The sequence below is a fragment of the Mastigoproctus giganteus genome, chromosome 12 (genome assembly GCF_048544385.1).
Source record: "Mastigoproctus giganteus isolate SK-2022 chromosome 12, ASM4854438v1, whole genome shotgun sequence".
NCBI lineage: Eukaryota > Metazoa > Arthropoda > Arachnida > Uropygi > Thelyphonidae > Mastigoproctus > Mastigoproctus giganteus.
The window spans coordinates 102,403,595-102,421,287 of NC_143586.1; the positions used below are offsets into that span (position 1 = coordinate 102,403,595).

Sequence of the window (17,693 nt, forward strand, 5' to 3'; positions counted from 1 at the left end):
GTATACTTACATGTACACCAATGCTAGGAGTTTAGTAAATAAATTTGATGAATTTGAGGTATTGCTCAAAACATCAAAGGCAGAGATATTGTTGGGATTTCAGAGACATGGTGTCACAGAGATATAAGGAATGCAGAACTGGAATTTGGGGAGTACAATATCTACAGAAAGGATAGGAAGGGAGGAGGGGTTATGCTATTAGTTAAGAAATACATAAAATCCAAGGAAGTGAAGCCAGTCGACATTGCTGGACAGTGCAGTGTCGAGTCAGTTTAGTGTGACATAAGCATTGGGAGATCAAAATTGAGAATAGGAGTGTACTATAGAAAGAATTGAAAATAGGAGTGTGCTATAAGAAACTGTACAGGGAAATAGAGTGGGCCAGTAAATCAGAGAGTCTTATAATGGGGGATTTTAATTTTCCAGATATTGACTGGAATTTGGGGCCTGGTCACTCACACACTAGCAAGGCTTTTGTGGATTTATTGGACATAAATCCACAAAAGGATTTTTGTGCATTAAGAATCAGCAGATAAATGAACCACTATGTGGCAGTGATCACAGTGTGCTGAAGTGGGATTTACTCAAAGAGGTAAATACCATTAGGGGTAAAGGGAAGGGTTATTGCTTTCGTAAAGGCGACTACAATGGACTGAGACAGTATTTAAATTCTATACAGTGGGACCAACTGATGATGTTACCAACAGCAAATTCAAAATGGGAAGCATTCAATGAACTTATCTTGGAAGCTACTAGGCTTTACATACCAACAAAGAAATATTGTTCAAGGTTTAAGCCTAAATGGATGTCAGATGAACTAATGAGACATATGGCAGAGAAGAAAAATGCATGGGATACATACAAATTAACACGTGACACAGAAGCCTATGATAGATACAAGTTGATCTGTAACCAAGTTACAATGGAGGCTAAGCAGGCGAAGGCAGATTACGAGAAATCTTTGGCAAGTGATGCAAAGAAAAACAGCAAAGAGTTCTTTACTTATGTAAACTCTAGAAGGAAGGGGATGAATCAGATGGGTCAACTGCTGATTATCCTGCTCAGGTAGCTAACAAATTAAATGAATATTTTGCATCGACATTCACACACGTGAGGAGTTATTCAGCGAGGGGAATGCCAGAAGTTTATTCAACTCTGGCTGTAAGCTAGAGAATCTTGTAATAACTGAGAGTAAAGTGGAGGAGACATGGCACCTGGGGTGGATGGGATCTATCCAGTTATATTAAAAGAGGCAGCAAAGGAAGTAAGCAAACCCTTAGCCATAATTATGAGAGCTTCCTTGGACTCAGGGGAGGTACCCATGGACTGGAGATGTGCAAATGTGACTCCAAATCACAAAGGAGGATCAAAGGCTGACAAAAGTAATTATAGACCTGTGAGTTAAACTTCTGTTCCTGGAAAATTAATGGAGGCACTGGTTAAAGAAACACTGCAGGATCATCTAGACAAGAGTTCAGTTATAGCTCAGACACAGCATTGTTTTGTTAAGGGGAAGTCTTGCCTGACCAATTTGATTGGATACTATGATGCAGTCACAAAAGAACTGGATGTAGGGAATAACTTTGATATTATATACTTGGATCTTAGAAAGGCTTTTGATACTGTTGCACATGGAAGACTACTGCACAAATTGGAGCAGGGTAGCATTGGAGGCAAATTGCTGCTATGGATACAGGGGTGGTTGAGGGACAGAAGACAGAGAGTGGTAATCAATGGACACTGCTCATCGTGGACTAATGTTATTAGTGGAGTCCCTCAGGGTTCAGTGTTGGGTCCATTGTTGTGTTCTGTATTTATAAATAATATTGATGATGGTATATCAAGCTTAATGTCCAAGTTTGCAGATGATACAAAGGTTGGCAGGGTTGTTAAGGACGCTACTGATGCTATGCTGCTGCAACAGGATCTGAAAAGGTTGAGCAGATGGGCTGAGAGGTGGCAAATGAAGTTTAACATTGACAAATGTAAAGTACTACATATGGGAAACAGCAACCTCAGAGCAACGTATCAACTCTGTGGTACTACACTGACAGTGGTAGAGAATGAAAAGGACTTGGGGGTAATTGTGCAAGCAGATATGAAGTTCTCTGAGCAGTGCAGACAGGCTGCAAGAGTAGCTCATGGTATATTGTCAATGATATATAGGAATTTTTCTAGCAGGGATAAGGAGGTGATTATTCCCTTGTATAAGGCAATGGTGAGGCCACACCTAGAGTACTGTATACAGGCCTGGAGGCCTCATTTCAAGAAGGATGTAGAGCTGCTGGAACGAGTGCAGAGAAGGGGAACAAGATTACTGAATGGAACAAAGGGGTGCTCTTACGAAGAAAGGCTTAAATTTTGCAAATTACAGTGTCTGGAGACTAGGCACCAGCGAGGTGATCTGATAGAGGTGTATAAAGCCTTAAATGGTTTGAGCACGCTCAATGCTGATGGGATTCTTCCTCTTGCTCAGAATAATCACCTGAGAGGGCATAAATTCAAATTGACGAAAGACAGATGTAGGATAGACGTGCGGAAATTTGCCTTTAGCCAGCAGGTGGTTGGTTGGTGGAACAAACTTCCATTCCTTGTCGTGGAAGTTGATAGCCTAAATAAGTTTAAGGCTCAGCTGGACAGGTATTTCGAACGAACAGAGGGGTGAAGCAGAAGTGGTTATTTTTTATTTATTTTTATTTTTTTTTGGCTGATGCTGTATAAGCTTGCTTTCTTGCATCAAACGCTTCTACTAATGCTAATGCTAAGAATTTAGTTTGTTAGCCACCTGAGCAGGATCATCAACAGTTGAACCATCGATATACAGTGGGCCAATCTGGTTCATTCCTTTCCTTATAGAGTTTACATAGGTAAAGAACTCTTTGCTGTTTTCTTTGCATTCTTTGCCAAAGATTTCTCATAATCTGACTTTGCCTGCCTAATCTCCTTTGTGACTTGGTTACAGACCAGTTTATATCTATCATAGGCTTCCATGTCACCCATTAATTTATATGTATCCCATGCAATTTTTATTCTCTTCCATATTTCTCATTAGTTCATCTGACATCCATTTAGGCCTAAACATTGAACAATATTTCTTAGTTGATATGTAAAGCCTAGTAGCTTCCAAGATAAATTCTTTGAATGCTTCCCATTTTGAATTTGCTTTTGGTAACATCATCAGTTGGTCCCACTATATGGAATTTAAATACTGTCTCAGACTACCGTAATCACTTTTACAAAAGCATAAACCCTTTCCTTTACTCCTTTTGATGGTAGTTACCTCTTTGAGTAAATCACACTTCAGCACACTGTGATCACTGCCACCTAGTGGTTCCTTTATCTGCAGATTCTTAATGCATGAAGAATCACTACTGATAATCAAATCAAGAGTATTACTCCCTCTAGTTGCCTCCCGAACATGCTGATGTAGAAAACAATCATCCAATAAATCCACAAAACCTTGCTAGTGTGTGAGTGCTCAACCCACAAATTCCAGTCAATAACTGGGAAATTAAAATCCCCCATTATAAGACTCTCTGATTTACTGGCCCACTCTATTTCCCTGTACAGTTCCTTATTATACTCATCAGAGTCATTAGGCCTATAGCACACTCCTACTCTCAATTTTGATCTCCCAATGCTTATGTCACACCAAACTGACTCAACACTGCACTGTCCAGCGATGTCAACTGGCTGTACTTCCTCAGATTTTATGTGTTTCTGAACTAATAGCATGACCCCCCTCCTCTCTTCCTATACTGTCTATCCTTCCTGTACACATTGTACTCCCCAAATTCCAGTTCTGCATTCCTTATATCTGTGTGACACCACGTCTCTGATATCCCAACAATATCTGCCTTTGATGTTTTGAGCAACACCTCAAATTCATCAAATTTATTTACCACACTCCTAGTATTGGTGTATACGCAAGTATACATTCACCTGTTCTTATTCTGAGCTACCCTAACACAACCCACGTGTTTACTTGTACCACAATGACTCCCAGAAATCTCGGAAATACCCTGAATTTTGTTTTTCAGGCTGCTGCTCATTCCAATAGAAGCAGTTCAAGAATCGCTTTCACCTCTGCCAGTGGCTACTGTTAATCTATTAGTCCTTGTATACCCTCCAAGCTAGCAGTTTTCCGACCCACCGAACAATGCCTTGATAGCATCAGCAAATATTCTTGCAACAAAGAAGCAAGGGTATACACACAAATTCAACACACGAGAAGAGAAGATTCTGAAAATTTATTTTTTTATATGATTGAAGATTTCATGGAAGTGTAAACACATTTAACCACAATAACCCATAGAATCCCAGTTGTCGGTATTATTGCAAATTCAATAAGATCAAGTTTACTATCCATTTATAATGGATTGCACTAACAGAAAAACCAAATACAGGGGACTGTATTTGGTTTTTGTTGTTTATTGTTTCATCTATAAAAAACAATTGATGCTAATTGTTGTTATTGTTTTATCATTGTGATCTCCAGAAATCCGACCGAACCACGTGGTATGGTCCGAGACAATTGTAGGGAAATCTCGAGTGCTGCGGTCTCCTATCCCAATTAAGCGAAGTAATTCCTGGCTATTTTTTCGATTGGGCACTGTTCTTTAAGATTTGACACAAATAAACGGCTGCCCCGATTAACCGGTGGCCCAAATAATCGGAATCCACTGTATAAGGAGGGCACCTGGGGTGGATGGGAGCTATCCAGTTATATTAAAGGAGGCAGCAAAGTAAGTAAGTAAACTTTTAGGCATAATTATGAGATCTTCCTAAGACTCAGGGGAGGTCCCAGTGGACTGGAGGTGTGCAAATGTATCCCCAATTCACAAAGGGAGTTCAAAAGGTGACAAGTAACTATAGACCTGTTAGTTTAACTTGTGTTGCAGGGAAATAATGGAGTCACTGGTTAAAGAAGCATTGCAGGATCATCTAGACAAGACTGCAGTAGTAGTTAAGACATAGCATGGGTTTGTTAAAGGGAGGTCTTGTCTGACCAATTTGATTACATACTATGATGTGGTCATAAAGGAACTGGATGCAAAAAATTATTTTGATATCATATACTTGGATTTCAGGAAAGCTTTTTATACTGTTGCACATGGAAGACTGCTATACAAATTGCAGTGGTATGGCATTAAGGGAAAGTTGCTACAATGGATAAAGAGATGGTTGAGTGGGATACATCAGAGAGTGGTAATCAATGGACACTGCTCTTCGTTGTCTAATATTATTAGTGGAGTTCCACAGGGTTCAGTGCTGGGCCCATTGTTGTTTTTTGTATTTATCAATGATATTGATAAGGGTATATCAGGCTTAATGTCCAAGTTTGCAGATGATACAAAGGTTAGCAGGCTTGTTAATGACAGTAAAGATAGAATGCTACTGCAACTGGATCTTGATAAGTTGGGCAAATAGGCTGAGAAGTGGCAACTGAAGTTAAACATTGACAAATGGAAAGTACTGTATATGGGTAGCAGTAACCCAAGAGAAATGTACCAAGTGTGTGATACTACATTCAGGGAAGTGGAGAGCGAAAAAGACCTGGGGGTAATTGTGCAGTCAGATATGAAGTTCGCTGAGCAGTGCAGATGGGCTGCCAGATCAGCAGAGTGGAAATTAATTTATCATCATAATGTAAATTAATTATTTTTGTTTCCAATAATAAAAAAGCTCCAGTAATAGGGTGCTTCCCCCATTAAAAAAAGTTCCATAGAGGCTGAAAATATTAGAAGAGAGAGAGAATGCAGTGTTTCCAAACACACTTGTCTAATGACTTTATATCTTGAGCCCATACCAGCTCAAGTTCAAGCTGTTGAAAAAAAATAAAATAAAATTCACGGAGTCTTGTGAATGATATATAGGAATTGTTTGCTAGCAGGAAGAAGGAGGTGATTATCCCATTGTACAAGGCAATGGTCAGGCCACACCTTGAATACTGTGTACAGGGATGGAGGCATCATTTTAGGAAGGATGTTGAGTTGCTAGAACAAGTACAAAGAAGGGCAACAAGATTAGTGAGGGGAACAAATGGGTGCTCTTACTAAGATAGACTTAAGTTCTGCAAATTGCAGTGCCTAGAGTCTAGGTGCATGCGAGGTGGTCTGATTGAGTTGTATAAGGCCTTGAATGGGTTGAGCAAGCACAATGCTGATGGTATTCTTCCTCTTGCTCAGGTCAAGAACCTGAGAGGGCATAGATTCAAACTGAGGAAAGACAGTTGTAGAATGTGCAGAATTTTGCCTTTAGCCAGTGGGTAGTTGATTGTTGGAACACTTTCATCTCTTGTTGTGGAAGTTGATAGCTTAAATAAATTTAAGGCTGAGCTGTATAAGCATTTGGAGTGAATAGATGAATGAAATGGGAGGGTTTTTTTTTTGCCCTTCGGCTGATGCTGCATAAATTTGCTTTCTTGCATTGTATGCCTCTGCTAAAACTAAAGCTGAAGTCATCCAGACTATTCTCACGATTACGGAGCATATTAATCTTACAAGACACAAATACTGCATAAAAATTGTGTGCATAGCAATTTCACAGAGAACAACCGTTAACTGAGAATAAATCATCCAATAACTGAGAACATATCAGCCATATTCAAGGATCACTGCAAAAGAGTTGAAGAAGCATTTGAGGCAACAAGAACTTATGACGTGAGGCAACAGCTGATTATCACATGATAAAAGCGAAGTGGTACTGAAACTGCAGTGTTGCTATGTGTTTTGCCGAGAGACATAGTTGATAATGTAGAGTAACTCGCTAATATGAGACCCCAACTGTAATTCGAAAACAAGAGGCAATCCACAAATTTTAACTGTGTTCAGAAGCATAAAATCAGTCAAGATTGGGTATTTTCGTTTTCGTAACATTTTACATAACATTTCCTAACATGTTGATCAACGATATTCTTTTCATATTCCTACCGAAAATTAACAAAATAGATGTTGAAATATCTAAACCTCTAGAGATAATCAAAACTGTAAGTGTTTAATTTTTTTTTACTTTGTAAACTGTCACAGAAGTAAATATTATTGTACGTGGAGCAAATTATTTACTTATCCCCAATTTTATCAGAATATCTGCAACTGCTTATAATAAAAACTTCAATACAGATGATTTCTTGACTGTTTTATACTGGCTAAAATTGTATTAGTGATATTTATTTTAAAATTTAATTCTTAACTTTGTATAATGACTCATCCAAGGAGATTATGCTTTCATTATATAAAAATGCAGAAAAGAGCAATATCATCATAGTGTAAATTAATTTTTTTTGTTTCCAATAATAAAAAAGCTCCAGTAATAGGGTGTTTCCCCCCATTAAAAAAAGTTCCATAGAGACTGAAAATATTAGAAGAGAGAGAGAGAATGCAGTGTTTCCAAACCACACTTTTGAACTAAATCAAAGAGCAATACTATTTTTGATCTTGTCTAATGACTTTATATCTTGAGCCCATACCAGCTCAAGTTCAAGCTGTTAAACAAAAAAAAAAAAAAAAAACCTATGCCCATTCATATGCATCGATTACTAAGTCTCAAAACTGCAAGAATTACAATGAAATATGTTAATGATGATATTCATAATGGCAAGGTAGAGAAGATTACAATGAAATATGTTGATGATATTCAAAGGTAGAGAAGATTACAATGAAATATGTTAATGATGATATTCATAATGGAAAGGTAGAGGCACTGTTATTATTTTTTATCATTATGTATTATTTTTAATAAACAAATTACCTTGTCACCTGCATATTTTTTGAGTAAAAATGGAAAGATTCGCTCATGAAGGAAGTTTGGGCTATTTTGTCTATTCTCACAACCATAAATAAATGTATTGTGCTTCAGACTATGTCCATGGAGATCACAGTAAAGAAATACTTCATGCTCTTCCATTAACCTAAAGGTACATTTTAAATATTAAGACACAATAAAAGTAATTAATATGAATTTACAATTACACCAATTTTCTTTTATATTAATGGAAAACTTTCCTTTTTTCACATTTACAACTGTATAAATAAATTAAATAAGAATGGTTAACAATACCTTACTTGTTAAAATCTAAAGATAAATATGGCAAGGGCAGCATCCCATTTGTAGTAGAGTGAGGCACCTGACAGGTGTCTATTTTCTTTTTAATTATTTGGAAGATGCTGATGCTTCAGGTATCTTTTGAATTTTTCTTGAAAAATGTAATATTTCATATTTTCTTAGTGGATTATAATACTTATTTGTATGTAACTTTTTAAGTTTATAAAAAATAATATTTTTAAAACATGCTATTGTTTTACATCTTTTATTTTCAAAAAAATTAGTTCTGAAAATTTCAAAAAAGTTTGAATAAAATAAAACATCAGCCTCTTAAGTCCCTTCCATTTTCCAATTTAAAAGACCATAAGTGTGAAAAATTTCAAATGTGCAGGCACATATTTCTGTTTATCAGATATATAAATATTATTAAAAAAATTAAAAAGCATATTATATATATTCTGTACTATTAGTTAACGTCCATTTTCAGGTTTATTTCAAAATTTATATCAAATTTGGCACCCTTCACAGCATGCAAAATTTTAAATATGTATGTTGTTTCCCACAGAGTACTTGTTTTTGGGAGAAAATCCAGTTTCATATTATCATCTTTACTCTGTGAAAATAACAATAAATCATTCAAAAACAACTAGGACAAAACAGTAGATGTTTATTGAACCAATGGGAGAGGAAAAACAAGTAACCTAAAATTTTAATAAAACACAGTGTCAGGCTTATCCAGTACCATGTTACTCCTCAAACAAAAGCTAAATAGTTGAAAAAACAATATATCAGGGCATCTAACAGGTTCTTGCATGCAATTTCTATAAGAAAACCATAAAAAATCACTTCAGAAACTACTGCAGTAAATTTTTAATTATATTTAAAAAATTTTCAGGTTTTTAATCATTCATTAATAGTTAACACAGGGATGTTATTTTTGAGGGGAACCTGTGAAGCATCCTGCCACTTCTGCCAGATTAAGAAAAGAATGATCCTCTGGAAATGGGGAGAGGAGAGATTAAAGAAATTTTAATCACGTCGCATTTTAGGGCAAAATCCTCAAGTTGCATAGTGAGTTAACATGCTTACAGGTTAGTGCAAATACATCAGATCTGCTTGCAGCCAACTACTAAATAGTTATAAGATTGGCATCATTATGTATATCTCATATTGTGAATACCTTCACAATGAGTTGCCATGATATTGCACTACCTCAAATAAGTAACGTAACTCTTCACCATAGGAGAAGACTATTGTTACTTATTCTCAGCGGATGCCACCACCCAGACAGCACCATTTCGGAGCTGATTGGGTGCCCACCCACCCACCCACCAAAGAGGAGCCAATCAGTTCCGAAATGGCGTTGTCTGGGTGATGACATCCGCTGAGAATAAGAAGTTTTCTCTTATGGTGGAGAGTTACTTATTCGAGGTAGTGCAATAGCATGGCAACTCGTGAAGGTATTCACAATATGAGATATACATGATGCCAATCTTATAACTATTTAGTAGTTAGCTGTGAGCAGATCTGATGCATCAGCTTTAACTTGTAAGCATGTAATTAAATCTTATTCATCTTGAAAATTAATTATTTCCCAAGTACATGTACTTTGCATTTCCAAATTTTCACATAAAATACAATCAAATTAAGGAAAATCAGTCAAATTTGTCAGTATTTCAATATTTATTGCATTAATATTAATAGGATTACCATATTTATCAATGCCTGACCTATTCCTAATTTATTCTAAAGGTACAAGTGCATCTGTTAATGGCACAACTACTGCACACTTCAGATAAAAAAAAAAATTCCCACTTGCTATCATATCTAGCAGCGACTATTCTGTGTGTATTGCTGTTATTATTTATATAATGCATTAGCATCTAAGACCAAATTATGCAATGTTTATTATATGTATACAAGTGTTGGATTCATAGTCTGATTTGCATGTTGTGAGGGCAGAAAAACCCAGAGTAATTCATGGGGAATGCACTCACCTCCACTGGATACAGTCCAGATTAAAGAAACCTTTCAGATTCCTCCTATCTCTGACAGGATTTGTGCACATCATCTCCAAACCTGGAATGCATTATTGAACTCTAGTGTGATGAATGCCTGTATTTTTGTCTCCAAGGACAATATTGAGATTAGTATCTCATTTTCCTATAACAGTATTCAAGATCTGTTACTTCTTGCTTGTATTTTTTTCTACATTTGTATCTCTTCATTCCCACTGAGGAAACCAAATGGAATTCAGTAAAAATGTCTGGGGTAGACATTTGATGTATTTCAAGTGACTGTTTGAGACTGTTTATAACTTTTTGCATTTGAAACTGAAAGCAGTGGTGTAGCAAATTGGGGAAGGTCCAGAAAGGGGGGCCATCACTTGAAAATATGAGAAGGAAAGTAATAGTGGTAATCGAAGCATGTGATGCAAGAAAGCAAGCTTATGTAGCATCAGCCAAAAAAACATATTTCACATGTCCATTCCCTCTAAATGTTTGTCCCTGAAATTAAGTTATCAACTTCCACAACAACAGATGAAAGTTTATTCCACCAATCAAATACCCACTGGCTAAAGGAAAATTTTGGCACATCTATTCTATAACTGTCTCTCCTCAATTTGAATTATGCTCAGCTCAGATTAAGGAAAATTTTTGCACATCTATTCTATAACTGTCTCTCCTCAATTTGAATTATGCTCAGCTCAGATTAAGGAAAATTTTTGCACATCTATTCTATAACTGTCTCTCCTCAATTTGAATTATGCTCAGATTAAGAACCCCCTCGGGTTCATAATCTGAGCAAGAGGAAGAAACCCATCAAAATTGAGCCTGCTCAACACATTCAAAGCCTTATATACCTCAATCAGATCACCTCTCAGGTGTCTAGTTTCCAGATGCTGCAATTTTCAGAACTTAAACTTCCTTGGTAAGACCATTCTTTCGTTCCCCTCACCAATCTTGTTGCCCTTCTCTGTACTCACTCAAGCAATTCTACATCCTTCCTAAAATGAGGCCTCCAGACATGTATGCAGTATTCAAGGCATGGTCTGACCATTGCCTTATACAAAGGATAATCACATTTTCCCTACTAGCAAAATTCCTGTATATCATTGACAACATTCCATGACCTGCTCTGGCAGGCTGTCTGCACTGCTCAGAAAACTTCATATCTGACTACACAATTACTCCAAGGTATTTTTCATTTTCTACCACCCAAAGTGTAGTACCACACAGTTGATATGTTTCTCTAGGGGTTACTTCTACCCATATGCAGTACTTTGCATTTGTCAATGTTAAACTTCAGTTGCCTTCTCAGCCCATCTGCCCAAATTTTCTAGATCCTATTGAAGTAGCATGCTGCCGTTACTGTCATTAACAACCCAACCAACCTTCGTATCATTTGCAAACTTCGACATTAAGCCTGATATACCTTCATCAATATCATTGGTAAATATACAAAACAACAGCGGGCCCAACACCAAAACCTGGGGAACTCCACTAATAACATTAGTCCACGAAGCGAAGCATCCATTAATTACCACTCTCTGTCTTCTTCCACTAAATCATCTTTTTATCCATTGTAGCAGATTACCATTAATACCACAGTGCTCCAATTTGTACAGTAGTCTTCCGCGCACAACAGTGTCAAAAGCTTTTCTTATAATTTCAACAACTTTTTTTTTAATTTATCTTTTTCCACTTAAATTTACAGTTGTTAGTTGAAATTTCTATTTGACACAATTTAATTAATGACAAAATACTTTGATTTTTATATTAACCACCTGCAACTGCTTGCGCTTAAATTTTTGGTGTTATTAAGGAACATAAAATTGGGGATCAAAACAATACCCATCCTTTACAAATGCATTTAGTTTAACCACATTTTTTTTTACAAAGTTTGTCTTTAGCATTCGCATTAGCATTAGTAGAGGCATTTGATGCAAGAAAGCAAGCTTATGCAGCATCAGCCAAAAAAAAAAAAAAAAAAAAACCCACTTCCACTTCACCCCTCTGTTCGTTCAAAATACCTGTCCAGCTGAGCCTTAAACTTATTTAGGCTATCAACCTCCACTACAAGGGATGGAAGTCTGTTCCACCAACCAACTACCCGCTGGCTAAAGGCAAATTTCCGCACGTCTATCCTACATCTGTCTTTCCTCAATTTGAATTTATGCCCCCTCAGGTGATTTTTCTGAGCTAGAGGAAGAATTCCATCAGCATTGAGCATGCTCAAACCATTCAAGGCTTTACACACCTCTATCAGATCACCTCGCTGGTGCCTAGTCTCCAGACACTGTAATTTGCAAAACTTAAGCCTTTCTTCGTAAGAGCACCCCTTTGTTCCATTCACTAATCTTGTTGCCCTTCTCTGTACTCGTTCCAGCAGCTCTACATCCTTCTTGAAATGAGGCTTCCACACCTGTATACAGTACTCTAGGTGTGGCCTGACCATTGCCTTATACAAGGGAATAATCACCTCCTTATCCCTGCTGGAAAAATTCCTGTATATCATTGATAATACTCCATGAGCTACTCTTGCAGCCCGTCTGCACTGCTCAGAGAACTTCATATCTGCCTGCACAACCACCCCCAAGTCCCTTTCATTCTCTACCACTGTCAGTGTAGTACCACAGAGTTGATACGTTGCTCTGGGGTTGCTGTTTCCCATGTGTAGTACTTTACATTTGTCAATGTTAAACTTCATTTGCCACCTCTCAGCCCATCTGCTCAACCTTTCCAGATCCTGTTGCAGCAGCATGGTGTCAGTAGTGTCCTTGACAACCCTGCCAACCTTTGTATCGTCTGCAAACTTGGACATTAAGCTTGATATACCATCATCAATATCATTTATATATACAGAAAACAATAATGGACCCAACACTGAGCCCTGAGGGACTCCACTAATAACATTAGTCCACGATGAGCAGTGTCCATTGATTACCACTCTCTGTCTTCTCCCCCTCAACCACCCCTTTATCCATAGCAGCAATTTGCCTCCAATGTCACACTGCTCCAATTTGTGTAGCAGTCTTCCATGTGCAACAGTATCAAAAGCCTTTCTAAGATCCAAGTATATAATATCAAAGCTATTCCCTGCATCCAGTTCTTTTGTGACTGCATCAGAGTATCCAATCAAATTGGTCAGGCAAGACTTCCCCTTAACAAAACCATGCTGTGTCCGAGCTATAACTGAAGTCTTGTCTAAATGATCCTGCAGTGCTTCTTTAACCAGTGCCTCCATTAATTTTCCTGGAACAGAAGTTAAGCTCACAGGTCTATAATTACTTGTGTCAGCCTTTGATCCTCCTTTGTGAATTGGGGTCACATTTGCACATTTCCAGTCTATGGGTACCTCCCCTGAGTCCAAGGAAGCTCTCATAATTATGGCTAAGGGTTTGCTTACTTCCTTTGCTGCCTCCTTTAATATAACTGGATAGATCCCATCCACCCCGGGTGCCTTTCTTGTGTTTATCTTCAACAGTTTCTCCTCCACTTTACTCCCAGTTATTTCAAGATTCTGTAGCTTACTGCTAGAGTTGAATACACCTCTGGCATTCCACTCGCTGAATAACTCCTCATGTGTGAATGTCGATGCAAAATATTCATTTAGTTTGTTAGCTACCTGAGCAGGATCATCAACAGTTGACCCATCAATATCAAGTGGACCAATCTGATTCATCCCCTTCCTTCTAGAGTTTACATAAGTAAAGAACTCTTTGCTGTTTTTCTTTGCATCCCTTGCCAAGGATTTCTCGTAATCTGCCTTCGCCTGCCTGACCTCCTTTGTAACTTGGTTGCATATCAACTTGTATCTATCATAGGCTTCTGTGTCATGTGTTAATTTGTAAGTATCCCATGATTTTTATTCTCTGCCATATGCCTCATTAGTTCATCTGACATCCATTTTGGCCTAAACCTTGAACAATATTTCTTAGTTGGTATGTAAAGCCTAGTAGCTTCCAAGATAAGTTCTTTGAATGCTTCCCATTTTGAATTTGCTGTTGGTAACATCGTCAGTTGGTCCCACTGTATAGAATTTAAATACTGTCTCAGTCCATCGTAGTCGCCTTTACGGAAGCAATAACCGTTCCTTTTACCCCTAATGGTAGTTACCTCTTTGAGTAAAACCCACTTCAGCACACTGTGATCACTGCCACCTAGTGGTTCATTTATCTGCAGATTCTTAATGCATGAAGAATCACTGCTGATAATCAAATCAAGAGTATTACTCCCTCTAGTTGCCTCCCGAACATGCTGATGTAGAAAACAATCATCCAATAAATCCACAAAACCTTGCTAGTGTGTGAGTGACCAACCCACAAATTCCAGTCAATATCTGGGAAATTAAAATCCCCCATTATAAGACTCTCTGATTTACTGGCCCACTCTATTTCCCTGTACAGTTTCTTATTATACTCATCAGAGTCATTAGGCCTATAGCACACTCCTACTCTCAATTTTGATCTCCCAATGCTTATGCCACACCAAACTGACTCAACACTGCACTGTCCAGCGATGTCGACTGGCTTCACTTCCTTGGTTTTTATGTGTTTCTTAAATAATAGCATAACCCCTCCCCCCTTCCTATCCTGTCTATCCTTTCTGTAGACGTTGTACTCCCCAAATTGCAGTTCTGCATCCCTTTTATCTGTGTGACACCACGTCTCTGATATCCCAACAATATCTGCCTTTGATGTTTTGAGCAATACCTCAAATTCATCAAATTTATTTACTAAACTCCTAGCATTGGTGTACACACAAGTATACCTGCACTTGTTTCTATTCTTAGCTACCCTAACACAACCCATGTGTTTACTTGTACCGCAATGGCTCCCAGCAGTCTCTGAAATATCGTGCATCTTGTTTTTCAGGCTTCTGCTCATTCTAATAGAAGCAGTGCAAGAATCTCTTTCACCTCTGCCAGTGGCTACTGTCAATCTATTGGTCTTTGTCTCCCCCCAAGCTAGCAGTTTTCCGACCCATCTAACACTGCCTTGATAGCATCAGCAAATATTCTTGCACCCTTTCTATTTAAGTGTATCCCATCCCTATAGAAGCAATCTCTCCTGTTAACAAGTACAGTCCAGGCTGAAAAAAATTCTACCCCTTGAGCCTTGCACAATCTTTCCAGGGCCGAATTGATCGACAAGGCTCTCATCATATACTCCCTCCTATCGTGTCTGGGCAGAATTGCAGACACTTTCAAATTCAACCCTAATTCTCGGCTTTTGTTCAACAGTGACCTGTACTTGTTAAGTAATTCTGCCGGTCTCCTACTCTTAATATTATTAGTGCCAACGTGTACAACTATATCACCTTTTGTGCCCTTAAAAGATGATATTCGCTCTACGTCATCAACCTTTGCCCCTGGCAGACATACCCTGGTCCTGTTCCACCTATCCTTTTTACAAAGCATGTTCCCCGTTTCCCTGACAATAGAGTCACCAACAACTACTAGTTCCTTCGGGACCAGCGCATTCTGCCTTGGGGGTTGTCTCTGTGTCACGCGATGCCCAAGTGCAAGCTCTGGCGTTGGTGTGGGCAGCTGAGAGCTTGATGGGCCTCAATTTAGTTTCTTCGAGGGCATCCACCCTGTCCTTCAAGCTCTCATATAGGCCCACAAGAACGCTGAGTTGTTGCCTGATATCGATACACTCCTTGCATCGCGCACACACAAAGACATCCCCCATGGCAGTATCATGTCCACTTTGTATCATTTTGCCATCATTTCTCCTTTGCAGGATTGACTTTGTAGATGTTCAGCACATCTATTAGCCAGCTGTGAGGCATGGAGTCGAAGGCCTTGTGGTAATCGATGTAAGCCATGTATAGGTTGCGCTGCTTCTTGTAGGCTTGCTCTATAACTGCAGCATCTATGGTTAATTGCTCTTTGCATGCTTTGCTCAGCAGCTTGCATCCTTTTTGCTGTTTGGCCCTTATGTTCTGGCTCTGCAAATGGTCTGATATCTTACTGGTTATGTAGTTGGTCAGGATCTTGTACATTGTTGGAAAGCAGGCAATTGGCCTGTATTTCACCGGGTTTCTTGTTTCTTCATTTTTAGGCTTCAGATATGTGATTCCTTGAGTGAGAAACTTCGGGTTGTCTCTGGGCGCCTTATTATTCTGGTGAACTGCTCTGCCAGGTGCTTGTATGTGCAAGTGAGCTTCTTGTATCAGTAGTTGTGGATGTTATCTATTCCTGGAGTTTGCCAGTTGTGAGAGTCCTCGATCTTCTGTTTTACTTCTTCTTTCCAAATCTCCCACTCTCTCATCTCTTGTACGTCCTTGGTTTTCTTGCATTCTAGTTCTATCCAAGGGACTCGGCTTTTATGTTCTACTTCCCTTGTTCATACGTTGCCCCAGAACTCCTCAATCGTCTTTTGCTCGGGTGGTCCACTTCCTATTTTCCCGTCTTCTCTGAGGCCTCTTTGGTCCTCATCGAAGGTTCGGTTGTTTATTTTCCTCTGGGAGCTCTCTTTATATCGGCATAGTCTCTTGCTGAGTGTGAGAAGGTTCTGCTTCAGTGTGTCCAAGTACTCTCCTATTCTCTGATTTTTGTCTCATGTTTGTTGTGGACGCTGTCTCCCTTGAGGATGCTCCACTTTTCCAATAAATTTCTTACTCCTACTGTTGGTACTTGGTCAATTGGCCTATCTTGACTCTTAATTCTTCTATCTTTTGCTGAAGTCTTCTTTCCCAAGCTGGCATTTCCTTCTGTTTTCAGTTCTTCTGCTGCTGCTGCTGGTCTCTCATTTCTCTTCCATTAATCCTAGTGGCTGCTATGGCAGCATAATACACAGCTGTGTGGATGGCCTCCAGTGTTGCACCATTGTTGTCGAGGTAATGTGGTATTATTAGCCAATTGAGGTTTGTTTGTTTGTTTGTTATTTGGTTTTTAGGAGCATTAGCAACTAAGGCCATATTGCTCTGGGATATGCGGTGGTCATTCCTTGACCTTTCCGCATCCTCCGTATTTGGTGGTGACGGGATCAAACCCTGGTCTAATCAAGAAGCGTGTACTACGCACTGCTGCTCCTTCCCACCTGGCTACGGAGGTGCCCCAATTGAGGTGGTCTGTGACTCTCCACAAGATTCTATTGGGCCTCTGCTTCAGTATCACGTGGGTCTTTGTGGGGTCCATTCCTTCAAATTCTGTTAGGGCCTTCTTCCACTCGTCCTCTATTCTGGACATCATGATCTTGTCTCTTTCCACTTCATCTGCTGTGTATTTCTTCTTGCTCTTCCTCCTCTAGTTCTGTACTGAACTTTTTCTGGTTCTTTATCCTTTGTAGTTGATTGCTCACGTTTTGCTTGATTTAATCCAAGATTGTAGGCGCTATCAGGTTCTTTGTGACGATGGTCCTTCTCTGGTCCACTATTCACTGCCCTGAATATTCGGGAATCGTTCCAGCCGCTTGGTATGTAGTCTCGCCCTGTACATTGTCATATCGGTCTCCAGCTTTATTATTTCGTAATATGCTTTTTACGTATTCATTTCGATGCTCCACTTCATGCGTTGCCGTTTTCTTCCTCCCTGGGTGGTCACTAGCGCAGTTGCGCAGGAAGCAATTCCAGTTGGTGGTGCTGGATGGTCTTGCTGTTCTCGTGGTAGCCATATGGGGGACAGCGCCACTTGCTCCACTG

The 17,693-nt window shown here is 39.0% G+C and overlaps 1 protein-coding gene across 1 annotated transcript in view; it reads right to left on the bottom strand.

Annotated features, from left to right (window-relative positions):
• Positions 1-17,693, bottom strand: part of LOC150077305 (cytosolic carboxypeptidase 2-like) — a 208,585-nt gene that overhangs the window by 81,260 nt on the left and 109,632 nt on the right. Inside the window, 1 exon segment of the mRNA XM_090385851.1 lies at positions 7,750-7,909. Coding sequence (XP_090241977.1) covers positions 7,750-7,909 — 160 coding nt within the window.